The sequence below is a fragment of the Erinaceus europaeus genome, chromosome 2 (genome assembly GCF_950295315.1).
Source record: "Erinaceus europaeus chromosome 2, mEriEur2.1, whole genome shotgun sequence".
In the NCBI taxonomy this organism is placed as follows: Eukaryota; Metazoa; Chordata; class Mammalia; order Eulipotyphla; family Erinaceidae; genus Erinaceus; species Erinaceus europaeus.
In genome coordinates, this window is record NC_080163.1 from 44635186 (window position 1) to 44649350 (window position 14165).

The 14165-nt window shown below is 51.3% G+C and overlaps 2 protein-coding genes across 3 annotated transcripts in view; both read right to left on the minus strand.

The window, feature by feature from the left end:
- Nucleotides 1–14165, minus strand: part of PFDN1 (prefoldin subunit 1) — a 964801-nt gene that overhangs the window by 402095 nt on the left and 548541 nt on the right. The gene's annotated exons all lie outside the window — the stretch shown is intronic.
- The window catches only part of NRG2 (neuregulin 2), a 236332-nt gene that overhangs the window by 6368 nt on the left and 215799 nt on the right, over nt 1–14165 (minus strand). The window contains exon 4 of the mRNA XM_060179230.1: nt 821–923. Coding sequence (XP_060035213.1) covers nt 821–923 — 103 coding nt within the window. The remainder of the gene's footprint in view (nt 1–820; nt 924–14165) is intronic.

The window sequence follows — 14165 nt, forward strand, 5'->3', positions numbered from 1 at the left end:
TAGATTCATAGTTCAGGCACCAGTGATAACACTGGTGGCAAATGAAATGAAATGAAATTTAACAAAACTAAGGACAACAGATAAGGGTAGCAGGAATCAGGGCTTAGCTTCCACAGATAGGGCTCAGTCCCCTGACAGTGGTGATAAGGATAAAGATAAGACAAGCCTTGTATTCTTCTCTACTATGTCATTGTATAACTTTTACTGGATCCTCATTATCAGGCTCTCTAGCTTGTCATTCAAGGCCCTTTGTGGCATTTGGGTTCTAGCTGCCTTTTTAAACTCATGTCCCCTTTGTTTTCACTGACCTCTGCTCTTTGTTCTGACTAGTCTGGGTGGTTCATGCTCCAAGAAGACAGCTGATCCTGTCTGTCCACATTTATCTTTAAGCCTACATGGCTTTACTGTCCCTGTCCTCTTACTGCTCCTTCTTTCCCTGAGGTCATGTTCCCACCTTGCCCACCTCCTCTGTGCTCATGGCTCTTAGCAGGGAGCAGGCAGTGCCTAGTGAGGTCTTTATTTTTCAAGGGAACACCACCTTTCTATAAATGCTCACCTCTACCCCCACTCCCCAACACTCTCCTGTGCTTTTCTACTTGCCATGAAAGAGACTTCCTAAAGATAGCCTTTGAAGTACCTTCTGGAGTCATTCCTATTCATGTTTGCTGAGGGCCACATGGCAAATGGCAGAGCTGGGTCTAGACCCAAATCTGCCTTCTTCAGGCATATTCCTGCTTCCTGCCTCAGCCCATTGTCCCCTCTCCCTCCTACCCCGTCCTCACAGAAGCAGTCTCAGGGACCCCACCTGAGTGACACTCACTTGGTCTTGCAGTAGGCGACCACACAGACGATGCCCACGACCAATAGTGCCACACAGATGCCAGTGATGGTCAGGACGCGCTTCTGGTACAGCTCCTCAGCTTCTGCAGAGGCAGAGGACGTGAAGGGGCAGGCAGGGGCTGGCATACAGGGACAGCAGCGCAGAGACCCCATGTCCTCAGACCTCAAGTTTGATCCTGCTGGAGACCTGCCCTGATCCTGTCTGTCCTCACCTCCCCATCCCCTCCCCTCCCCTTTTGTTTGCTCCTGGGTTGCCTTTTGCTCCCCTGAATCCCATCCAACCATGGATCTGGGTACAAGTAATAGGCTGTAAGTCCCCTTCCCAAGCCCTGCCTGGAGCACACGAGTGGAAAAGGGAATGGGAGGTGGGATGGAGGTGAGGCTGCCGTGGCCACAGAAGAGGGCAGCCCAGCTAGGTCTTCAAGGTTGCCTGCTCCTCTACAGCCTGGGGTAGCCTCCATGGGTGGGGGGAGCCATCGTTCATGGGGGTGAACATGCAGATTCTGCACAAAGCCTGGTCTGCCACTTCAGCATCCCTAAGAAAGCAGAGAATGGCTTGTCCTGGGCTGGTGACAGGACATCACACCCAGAGGCTGCCATGGAAGGGAGCTTAAGTCCAGGAGCAGGGATGAGGCAGACCAGGCTCCCAGAGGGGGAACTGGGAGAAAGGTCTATGCTGCTTTTCCCCTGTTCAGGCCTGCGGCCCTGGCCCCCTCCAGCCTCCCTGCCTCTCCTTGTGAGCTGAAGGAGGAGCCCCTATTCTTTGGGAGGAGCTGGGCTAGGCTGGGCTTGTAAGCCTTCAAAAAGGCCAGACCACACCCTCACCTCCCTCCCACTTCTAGGTGGAACAGCTACCCTTGTAAAAGAGACAAAGCCAGGAAGAGGAAAGAAGAGGGAGAGGGACGAGGTGACTGCTAGAGTTGGGCCTACACTTTAGACATCCCACTCCTGCTCCTCCTGCTCCTCCTGCACCACCTGGTTGATTTCCCCAAACTCCCCCCTCCCTAGTTCAGTGGGAATGGACCCCAACTTCTTGGGAGTGGCACTAAGCCCCTGGATTTGCAGCACTTCCTGTGGGAAAGATAGACTTATCAGTGAACACCCAGGTATATAAAGCTGCCAGACACAGAAGCACTCAGGCCCGTGACCTCTGATCACAGACCCACTCACACCTAGGTTCAGAGGAGCCCATGCATATGCACACCAGCCACGCCTACCAACAATACTGAGCATGTGGAGTCTGGCACAAACAGCCTCCTCTGGGCTCTCAGTTCTCTTCCCTATTAGTCCTTATCAGCTGGGCAACTGTCTCCATCACTCTTGGTCACCAGCAACTTCCTGCTGCCAAATCTTGCTGGGCTCTCCCCCAGTTCTGCCCTGCATGGCACCCCTATACTCTGTTCTCTCCTGGATTTCTTGCTGTCATTGGCCCATCTTTCTGTCTCTGGCTGCTTCCTCACCTCCAGCTGTAAGGAAGCTGGGCCCAGAGCTTTCCTGTACTTCCTTTCCTCCACCTGCTCTCTCCCCCTCCTTGAGCTCACCCAGACTGTAGCAGGCTAGCAAATTCCAATCTCCTGCCTTGACTTCCCCTGAGCTCCAGACTTAGATCCAAGAACATGGTCACAGAGAAGCCTGAATTTTAGACCCTCTTCCCAAATCTGTGGTCCTATTTCCTCATCTATTCAGTGGTAGCACCACCTCTCTTGAGCTCAACCCCCGAGTTGTCCCCATCACTCCCTGTCTCCCACTCCCCTGACACTGACTCCACCAGCAGGTTCCCCCACTCTCCCTCTGAATGGCCCTTGCATCGGGCCTCCCCTCTAGTCCTACTGTTTCTGACTCCAGATGATGCAGCTAGGAGATGCTAGGAGAGCTGGTTATCTCTTGACTTATGGTTTCTCTGCTTTCAGTACTCTTTCCTGGACCACAGATCCATCCTATTCTCTGCCAAAAGTCACACTAGTTTACCACCACAAAGCTCACCCTTTCCATCATCGTTACACTCACAATGGTGTTCCACTCCAGCACATGCAGAAAGCTGTGCTGTGGCCTTCAGACCTGGCTACCAGTCCCAGCCTTCCACTGTGTCTCCTCTGTGGTCCTGTCCCAGAGTCAAGGCATGCCTGCCCTGACCTCTCCATTCCTAACTGGTGAGCCCTGTCTAGGCACCACCCCCCAACTGCTTGCAGAGCTGGTCCCTGTCATTGGGTTTTAGCCTACATGTCATCTCCTGAGACAAGCCTCTCCTATTCACTTGGCCAAAGCTGCTCCCTGCCACCATGTTCCTCTTCTCTTCTGATGAGATGGGGCATGTGCAGGGTGGTATGGCTGTAAACCCTTCCCTCTTCTGTAGAGCACTTAGCACCACCCAGTAGTGCTCCTTTCTGTTTGCTGTCTGTCTCACCTTGTGAAATCAAGCCCCATGGTGCCAGTGGCTCTAGCATCTGGCTAATTCTGGGGTTCAGCAGATGTTTGCTGAGTGGAGAGTGAGTGGATATTCAGATGTGCTATTTACACACACTTATGTCCCTATGCACCCTCCCAGGCTCAGCTGCACAGAGACTTGTAACTGAATGCCTTCATTCAACTGCGTCCTCCACCTCCACAAACAGCATTCATGCACAAATGCCTACAGATTCTCCCCTGCATTTGCAACCTTCATGAAAACTCTGTATGACTTGATCCCTCTCTCACCACACTCACACAGACTTGCAGCTCACTCTTCTGTGGAGAAGACAGAGGAAAGAACCCATCCAAATCTGTCACAAGAACATTCTTTATGCAACTGAAGCTCTGTACTATGCCTGAGGTTCTAGTCTCCGAAGCCTGGACCCCTCTGAGCCTCTGTCTCTCCTGCAATAATTGTCTGGATGTGGGGTCTGGTTGGAGCATCCTGCCTCAGAGCCAGAGAAGTAGAGAGACAGAGTCTTCTAAGTTCTTTCCACCTGAGGTTTTAGCCGAGGGGCAGCAGTGAAGGGTGGTAAGGATTCGGGCAGGGCAGACATCAGAGGTCAGCCCACCCAGCCCCTTGGGCCTTGTCAGTTTTGCCCACAGATGGAACATGCATGCCATTACAGGGACTGATCATGGAGGGAGAGACAAGGTGGCTTTTAGCAGATGGCAAGGCCTGGCAGACAGACCAGAGCAAGGACTGAGACACATAGATGCCATCAGCTGCGCAGGGTATGGGATGACAGCATGATCATGGACATGGGGAAGTAAGGAGAACTATAGTCAGGTAGAAATGGGCTCCTCGCTGCACATTTCTCCAAGCCACAAATCCACAGCTTCCAGACTGTGCTCTGCAGGGCTCTATCTCTACTCTGGATACCCCACTGGCCCTCTGAAATCTAGGGGTGATTGCTGTCCACTACTGTCTAATCTAATACCCCAACTGTTCGTGAGCTTTCCTTCTCTCCCCCAATCTGCATAGTTTGCAATAGGACATCTTGATGGGGCCAGGAAGATTTCTGGAACCCTCCTTTCCCCACTTTTGAAAAAAAAAAAATCCTGACAGCCCGTGGGTGTCAGGCTGCTGAGGGGGCTGTGTGCATGGTACTGGGCGACACATAGAGGCTCCATACCCTTTAGTTCAAATCCAAGGTGCTCTGGCAGTGCAGAAGAGAAGCAGGCAGAGAGGACCAGGGCAGGAGGAGAGGTACAGAAAAGAAGGGGTGGGGAAAAGAGAAAGAGAGAGAGAGAGAAACGTTGGTCAGGACTCTTCAGACACCAGCAGCCAGCCTGCGAGGTGAAAGCAGGTTAGTGGCATCCCCTCCCGACCTCCCAAGCTCCTTCCCTGGCACCCCATTCCCAAGAGTCCCTGAAAGGGTGAGGAGAAGAGATGTTTGGATCAGCAGGCAGGGCTAGTTCTTCAGAGGCAGAGGCATAGAAGTTAATTGGCTACTGTCCCCAGGAAGGAATGGGAGAGGGATAGGGGCTCAGGCACCCTCATTGTCTTATGCCAGGCTTTCTCACACCTCCTAGAGACAACATGCCCTGTTCCAAGATCATTGTTGGGGGTCTGTTCTTTCTTTTTACTTAAGAAACTCATTTTAGGGGGGGTGTGTGTCAATGGTTTACATACAGTTCTTCACACCTAGGTACAATTTCTCATCTCACCATGATCAGTGTCTGCAAAACACTCTCACCCCCAACTTGAGTCCTTTTCTACCATCATGCACCAGATATTTAGAAAGAATATTAACAACAAATGTTGGAGAAGTTGTGGTGGTACAGGAACCCTCCAGCACTGCTGGTGGAAATGTCAATTGGTCCAACCCCTGTGGAGAGCAGTCTGGAGAACTCTCAGAAGACTAGAACTGGACCTACCCTATGGCCCTGCAATTCCTCTCCTGGGGATATATCCTAAGGAACCCAACACAGCCATCCAAAAAGATCTGTGTACACATATGTTCATAGGGCCCCCTTTTTTTTTTTTCCTGTTTAGAATGAGAGTACAGGGTGCCCAGAATGGCCCCTATTCTGTCTCTACAGGCCTAACTGGCCTTCTAGCATCATGCAGCCTTCACATAAAGACCCAAATTTGTGGGGAGCTTGAATGAGGGGGCAGAGAGGAAGCTCCAGGTACAGGGTGCACCTCCATTGCCCCTCAACCCCTGCCGATATCCTGGAAGTCTGCAGGAGCTAGACTACATGACCTGAGTCTGGTCTCATTCCCTAGAAAAGCAAACTGTGAGTCAGAGGAAGAGCAGAGTGGGTTCATTTGCAGATCATCTGTGCCTCTGGGCTGATATCCCAACTGTACTCTGTGATGTGGGACCCTATACATGGGCAACGCTAAGGCCCTTGACTGACAGCCATGTCATCAAAAAGGTTAGCCAGAGGGCCCTGGCCAACACTCGGCTCCTTCACCAGACGCAGCCTCCAAGCTGCTGAACAGGGGGACCAGGTCTGGCCATGGGGGTTCTGGGGGCAGGCCTTCACCTGGACCAATAGAACCATGTGGGAGTCTAGAAATCTCAGTAGAGCTTTTGAAAAGTTCACTCACCAGCCTGTTGACAAGCCTTGAATCTCAGTTCTACCCCTAGTTTGCTGTGTGGATGTGACCAGTCACGGTGCCTGTTTCCTCATCTGAGGACACTGCCCTCGTGTGGCCAGCAGTCTGTTCCCTCAAGTGTTTCCCCACGTGCATGCAAGCTTGCCAAGATCCAGGACAGAGATGGCATTGTGGGGTGTGTTCACCTCCTTAAGAGGGAAGAGAAAGGACTTCCTGGGCTTTAGCCAGCCCTTTTCTCTCTCCAATAGGCGAGGGTTCTGCATTTGGAAAATGGCAAGTGAGCTGGGTGACTCTGATCCAGTGACCAAAATGGCTCTGACTAAAACAGCCTTAAAGAGGATCTTGGGGTTCTGGTCACCGTTCCCATGCAGAGATCACAGCTTGGAAACATTAACCATAGGCCTTCCATGTATAAAGCTCCTATTAAGAGCTGGGAAATAGCTCATCTGGTAGAGCTCATACCTTACCTAAGCTCTAGAACCACATGGAAACACTACAGTACTTGGGAAGCCCTCTCTCTATCTCTCTGTCTCTCACTACTTTTTAAAAATATTTACTTATTTATTTTTGTTGCCCTTGGTGTTTCTATTGTTGTAGTTATTATTGTTGTTGTTATTGTTGTCGTAGTTGTTGGATAGGACAGGGAGAAGTGGAGAGAGGAGAGGAAGATAGAGAGGGAGAGAGAAAGATAGACACCAGCAGACCTGCTTCACCGCTTGTGAAGTGACTCCCCTACAGGTGGGGAGCCGGGGGCTCAAACTAGGATCCTTACACGGGTCCATGCGCTTCGCGTCATGTGTGCTTAACCCGCTGTGCTACTGCCTGACTCCCCTCTCTCACTACTTCTGTCTCTGTAAAATAAATAGAATGAAGAAAACCTAGCCTAGGAGTTGTGCAATCACACATGGGTGAGGCCCCAGCACAAGCAAAAAAAAAAAAAAAAAAAAAAAAGGTTAAAAAAAAAAAGGGATGGTGGTTCATGTGAGGCTTGGGGGCCGGGCAGTAACACAGCCAGTAGAGTGCCCACATCACCTTGCACAAAGGTCCAGTTTCAAGCTCTAGGTCCTCACCTGCAGGGGGGAAGCTTCACGAGTGGTGAAGCAGGGCTTGCAGATCTTTCTCTTTCTCCCTCTCTATCTCTCCTTTTCCTCTTAATTTCTCTGTCTCTTGCCAAAATAAATAAATGAATTAATTAAAACATGAGATTTGGGTGATCTTGAAGGTGGCTACTCTGCAGTCTTTCTCTTGCTGCTTAGAGGCAGGAGTTGCCCAGGTGGTTGGCTGTGCCAGCAACATAGTAGACAGGCCACAAACTGTGCCAGGTAGTATAGTCAAGCCACAGATTGTGGACCAGGGTGCCCCTGGCAGTGGGAGCACTCACAAGGTCTACATGTCCCATCACACTCCTTGAGAGAGGACACCTCCACCTGACCATAGAACCAGGGAAACTAAAGGGATGGTGGTTCATGAAGCTGGTCTGAACCCTGGTTTTAAGTGTCAGAAGAGGTGGCTGGGACCCAGAAGTGCTAGGATACTTTCCCAAGGTCACACAGCAAACTAGGAGGCAGAAGGGAAACCTGGTCTCTAGCCAAAGGCTGTTTTGGGTGGCCCAGAGGTAGCTGGCTGGCCAGCCCCCAGGAAGGCAGCCCTGCTTCCTCATCCCAGAGTCTGATTCTGAGAGGCCTGTGACTCTGTCTGCTCCAGTCAAGAAAAATCTCCTCTCCATCATGTTCCTGGCTGCTGTCACCAGAATGCAGGGTTACTTCTGAATCACAGTCAGGTTCTACTGTGCAGAAATTTGCACTCTACTAGTCATGATGATCTGATGCAGAATCCCAACAGGGACAACCTTAGCACATAGTGTGCGGCTTTTCCTCTTAAATACAAGCCAGGACACACAGCAGTGGGAACCTGGGCCAGAAGGCTGTGACGTGGGCCCCCATAGCACATGAGTGTGTTTGCTCACCATGCTTGTGAGTATACACTGTGTGTGTAGATATGTTGCTCTCTGATGTGTGTGTGACTTTTGATTCTCAGGGGCTGGAGGGGCTGCCAGTGGAAGAAAGACTCTTCCAAGTGCTGTCATGACAAACTTTGCCTCCTGTCCTGTGCAGGCCACCCATCCTCAGACTGGGGAATGTTGGCCCTTTGGGATATGCTGGGATATACTGGGAATCAGCTCTTACTCCTCCCTACACCCACTGAAGCTGAAAGCACTGTCTCCTCCATGGACATCATTTCATTTCATCCTCACAGAAACCCTACATGCCTACATGTTACTATTCTCATCTTAGAGCTGAGAAAACAAACTCAGAAAGATAAACTGGGGCCCTGGACTAGCAGGTGTTTGTATTCAGGTCTGAGTCCAAAGCCTATATTCTGAAGCCAGCATTCCTCGTTCTCTTTCTATAATTATCGGATAAGAACTTTAAGTTCTGGGGGCAAAGCACTGGTAGAGTAGAAACCCTCTCCCTAAAGGTCACAGGAAAAGTCTAGCTAGCCTGTGGCATGAAGGCCTGACCTGAATTTCTGGATTCCTGGGGCCTTGCTGACCCTCACAGGAGATCAGAACTGAAAGTTGAAGAGGCCCAGCTGGCAGAAGACCTTGGACAGTGGCTGAGGTTCTGTGCCTCTAGCCCGGCATGAGCTGGGATGACTTATCCAGAACAGTCTCCCTAGTCAGGGAGGCTGTGGCCATGGGGGTGAGAAAAGTAGGTTTTCTGTGCATCTCTCCTCTGGTCCTCAGTCTCTTTAAGGGCCCCTTCTGACCTACCACCACCCACTGGGGCAGATTCTTGACTCTGTAGTTCTTAGAATTTGGGATTTAGAGAATTCTGTTCGGTATCATGCCCTGCCCACAGGCTCTGACTTTCATCTGCAGCTGTCCTCCCCGATTCCCACTTGGAGGGGCCTGAGTTGAGCACTGCCTCCTCTGCTATTAGGAAAGCTGATCATCTGGGGTCAATAAATTCCTGCTTTTTCTTCAAGTCTTGGCTTTCAGGATCCCCAGACAAGTAAAGGGTAGTAGCTTCTAGGATCTTGAGATGATCTTTGAGGGCAACTGGGAAGACCTATTTTTTCACTCTGAGACTCAAACACCTTGTTCTCCAAGGATCACCTAAATGGTCCTCTGAGTGTTACCCTCAGCCTCTGGACTCCACCTCTCCTGCCCAGGCACCATCACTCTGATGTCTAATACATCATGTCCTCAGGGTGGGGCTGGGTTGAGAGCCTCCTGTACAATGGAGAATGGGTGACCAATTGACCACTGGGATCCAAGCTGAGTCCAAGGCTTCCTGGTTTTTCCTCTACTCCACCTCCACCTGGTGGTCCTTGAAGGAACTACACTTAGCCCCAAATAAAACACTACACTATGAGGGTCTTATGTCTCTCTCTCTCTCTCTCTCTCTCTCTCTCTCTCTCTCCTTGCAAAGCAGAACCTCCACCTTCAGAAGGGGAAGAAATGAAGAGACTGAAGTCTTGGATGGGGATTCCAACCAGAGAGTCACCAACTATCCCTCAGTTCCATATACCCTTGATCTTCCAACTGCTATTGCCCCTGCTTCCCTCCTATAGTCAGTCACACAAAGACTCAGACCTAAGCATCTATAGAAGCCACTACCCTGGGATTTGTTCTCCCTCAACCCTCATTCTCCAGCCCCCTTTACCACCCCTAAACACTGGCCAGCCTCAAAGGCAGGCTTAAAACTTTATTTACTCTTTCAAACAGACCAGTGCAGATGAACACATACTCCTGGCCTGGCTGTGCTGGGAGCATGACATCCTCAAACAGCCTCCAGAGCTGGTGAGGGTGCCACACATGTTTCTTCCCATGTTGGTCAGGTCCTCTGACCCCAGAAGTGGTGAAGGAGGCCTAGTGTGATTCTAGTGACTGTACAGAAAATTTGCTGCTGTATCTGAGGGGGGGGGGCAGTTCAAAGGTTTCTTGATTCAGACTGAGCACTGAGATCTGAAAGGTGCACAGGAGAACCCCACACATCCCCTCTAGTCTTGTTAAGTAAGGCCCCATCCCTCCCACGGGGGGGGGGGGACTGTCAGTCATCAGGGAAGAGAAGAAATAGAAGAAAGAGACATACTGGAGAAGTTGACCATTGCGAACTGCTGACACCTGTCCCCGGTGTATCCCACAGGACACCTACCAAAAGAAAGAAAACCAGAAAGAGAGAGCCAGGATAGCAAGACACAGGTATCACAGCACCCCAGCACAGGCTCCTGCCAATGCCAGCTGGGCTCCTTGCCACCGTTACCATTTGTACTGGCCTTGCCACTCTGCCCCTTACCTGCAGCCCTGAACTTTAAACCCAAGGATTAGGCCAAAAAATGAAAACCAAAACAAAGCAAAACAAAAGAACTAACAAACCAAAATACAAAAGGAAAAAAAATAAAAGAAAAACAAAACAAAAACAAAACAGCCAAAGATCAAAACAACCAACACCCCTGGTCCTATGCCCTACATCAGGGGGACTGCACCCGGAAGCTTTCTAAGGAGCAGGGACTCGTGTTTGTATCTTCAAACATACTTTGCTTAGGATCTGGCATGTACAATCGCAAAGGCAGTTTCTCCAAACATCTCTGTCCGAAGAATCCGTTTGGACATCTGGAGAAGGAAAAGGGGAAAAATCACAGAACAAACTGGCATCATCCGCGAGGCTCAGGTTAGAAATCAAAGTGCACAGTGATGAATGAGAAAACCAAGTTGGGCACTGGGGCACACTCCTCGCTGGAGGGGCTGGAGTGGGGCTGGGTGGAGGGCTCGGAAATCTTCACAACCTCCCTGACTGGTGTGGCTCCATGGGGGGCTGGGGAAAGGCACGCAGGGCAGGGAGGAAGATGATTCAGGGAATTGGGGTGGAGGGGGGCTTGGGAGTTTATGGCTTAATTGTCCTAATGGTCACTGAGATTCCCCTTCTGATCTGCTTGCTGCCCAGTGAAGCCAGGAATGCAGCCCCGGGGACAGGCAACCAGCATCAGGGTGCTTGGGCACCTTCTGGAACAGGGTTCTGAGAGCCACTCCTTCCAGTCCCTATATCACGATGCTCTGGGGACTCCAGGCAGGTTTTTCTCAGCTGTGCAGCGGTCCCAGAAACCACAAAGGTACATGTGGGAATGCTGGTGGTGGATTGAGTGCCTGTGACAAGAGACGTGGAGACGTCTCATCTTTGTCTCAAAGAGGGTTCTAACAGCCAAATAAGCCTAGGAAGCCCATTCTGAGCACTTAGTAGTTATAGAGCATGCTAGTACTTGAAAGGCTGTGAGAGGTTCTTTAGGAGGGAACAGCTAAACTCTCTAGTCTATCTTAGGTTTATTTGATCAAAGAAGTCACTTCTGACGGAGCCTTGCAAACAGGGCTTGGGGAAGGCTACCCTAGGGTCATAGACACAGGGCAGTGTGGTAGGATCTGAGGGAGGCTGGAGAGGAGCTGGGTTCACTAGCACCCCAAGCTGGCCTGCTGAGACAAAGGCCAGGTTATAGGCCATAGGTGATAAGAAGCATAATGCCTGGTCCAGTTTGGGGGCTCCCAGCTGCCCTCTCTCAGGCCTGGTCCTCTCACTGCCTGGCTCCTCCTCCCTTACTGCCTTGCCTACAGCTGGACAACATCACCAGCCCATGTCCCTGACCTTGTCCTCAGCCCACAGTACACTTCCTTCTGCTCGCTGGCTGCCTCCCTCTCCCCTCAAGTTAGTCCCTGTCTTGTAGATTCTGGGAGACATGCCTAATCCTATGCTTTCCTCTGGACCCCAGATGCCTTTATTTTCTCTGGAACCCAGAAGTTGTTAAGTAGTGTATTGTTGTTGAGCTTCCACATTTTGGGACTATTACTAATCTTTTGTTGATTGTTAAGTGTTAGTTTAAGAAGATGCTTGGGATGATTTCAATGCTCTCGAATTCACTGATGCTGTCTTTGTGGGCTAACATATAGCCTATCCTTGAGAATGACCCATGTGGACTTGAGTAAAATGTGTATTCCAGTTTCTTGGGATGAATGACTCTGAAAATGTCCAATAGTTCTAGTTTATCTATCTCCTCATTTAGCTCCCTCATGTCTTTATTGATTTTCTGCATGGATAATCCCATGATGCCTAAGGGAAGCTTATGGAAGGGCAAGACTGGCACTCCCAGCCCCCTAATCAAAGATGAGCCTGTGAGGCCTCCATCTCCTCCCCCCACTCAGGGAGCTAGGTAAAAGTCCATTGCCAGTATCCCCTCATTAATAGGTCATTGTGCAGATTAATAAATAAGCTTCCTCAAGAGGTGAGTGTACCCCATCTATCAGTCTTCTAGTGTATACTGCCCATCAGGAGATGCACCTCCCCCGATGGCCACTGGCTTCCATGGGCACTGGGGGAACCTGGGGATATGAGAGTGGCTGGTGAGCCAAGAACTGGGGGCCTCTGGGCCTTGCTGGTCTCTCTCTGGTGGTCAGGAGACTGTCCCTGCAATGTGTGTGCAGGTATTCCTGGCTGGTGTGTGTGTGTGTGTGTGTGTGTGTGTGTGTGTGTGTGTGTGTGTGTGTGTATGTGTATGTGTGGCTGGGTAGTGTGTCTGGGGCAGTGGGGTGGGGAGAGCAAGAGCTGAAGCTGATCCATAGGGCAGTGCAGCCTGGAGGAGACCACTCCCCACCAGGCTACCCCTCTCTGACCCTCATCCCCAGTCAGCCCAGCTCAGCCCAGGAAAATGCAGGCAGCAGTTGAGGCTTTTCAACCTTGTGCTCTACTCAGGCTCAGCAATTCTTCCCCAGCTCTCAGAAATTAGTGTGCCCCCACCCCTACCCTCCACCCCTGGGAGCAGGGCTAGGCTGGGAGAAGTGGTTATTCAAGCAGCAGCATCTTGGAAGGTGGAGGACAGAGATCCAGGAAGTTGCTAAAATGATTCTAGGAGTTCACAAAGGAACGAGAAAGAGGTGGGTTTGTCTGTATTCAATGTCTGAGACTAGCCCATCTCTTAGAGACATGTGTGCTCATGTGCCTGTGTGTGTGTGCGTGTGGAGAAGGGGAAAGTTTTGGGACAGGAAGGACAAAGGACCACTTGACCTCTACTGCTGACAAGCAGGACTGCTATTCCTAGCTCTTGGCGACTGATGATAATTGTATCCCTGAATTCCAGAACCTACACCTGGCCTGACTACCCTGCCTGCATCCTCCTAGCTTTTGTGGCCACTGAGCTGCACAATTCTAGGTGGCACTGTGGACAAAGCCTATACCAGGCACATGCCCTCTGGAGTTGTACATGATGGTCATAACCTTCCTACCCTGGAAAAGTGTGTCTCCACTGACTGAACATAAGCCTGGGAAAGGAGGGGCCAGGAGGTAGGGAATCATGGACACCTCACACTATTCTTTGGGGGCTGGCCTTCCTGTGGGGGGGAGGGTTGTGATTGCCTCAGCCCTTTGTGTTGAGGACCTGAGCAGGAGACTGCCCTAGGAGTGACTTTGCAGGGTTGGTCAGGGTGGGCTGCACCTGGGATGAGGTTTCAGGGTTCTACCAAGTTGGAGGAAGAGGGGTCCAATTCAGTCTGGCTGGTAGTGGGTGTGGCTCCCCCACCCCTTGGACTTCCCAGGGTGCAGAGGACAGAATAGAAGGAGCCTCAGGTACAGCCGGCCCAGTCCTTCCCCCAAGTCATCAGTCATGACTCTGGGAAGGTGTGCCCGGGGCTGGAGAAGAGCAAGGGTGACAGGGGCAGAGAGGAGAGCCCATGGCTGCAACTGGGGGGACAGAGTTGGGCCTCTGCCTCTCCATGTTCCCACCCCACCTCCCGGGCCTCAGTTTCTCCTTTTGGTAGCCTGGGGATAATGCCATGTGTGCTGCCCTTACCTGGGGGAGGGGAGGATGAAAGATGAAGTTTGCCCCGGCACTGGAGGGGGTGAGGGGCTCTGGCCTCATGGGGGGGTGGATGGAGATGGGGTGAAGATGAGCAGGCAGATGGGACGGCGTGGAGAATCAATTGCCTGAACATGGGGTGGGTTGGGGAGCAAGGGATGTGGATGAGCTGATGGGAGAGGGAGGCATGCCACTGGTATGTGCACAGGGCTGGAAAGAGTCTTGTTCTGTCATCATCCCCTGAACCAGTCCCCAAGAGTCACGCACCAACCGTGCTCTACAAAAAACACGGAGAGGAGGAGGAAAAGCAGCAAGAGGAAGTGCAGGGGCCTCTGTCTGGCCCACACAGGAGACAGTCACCTGGACTTGGACCCCCTTTGTTCCAGTCCCCCTAATTTTTCTTTTGTAAAACAAAATCCAGGATCAGAGACATTGTCTCATTTGGCTCTGAATTCCAGAAAAACAGGAG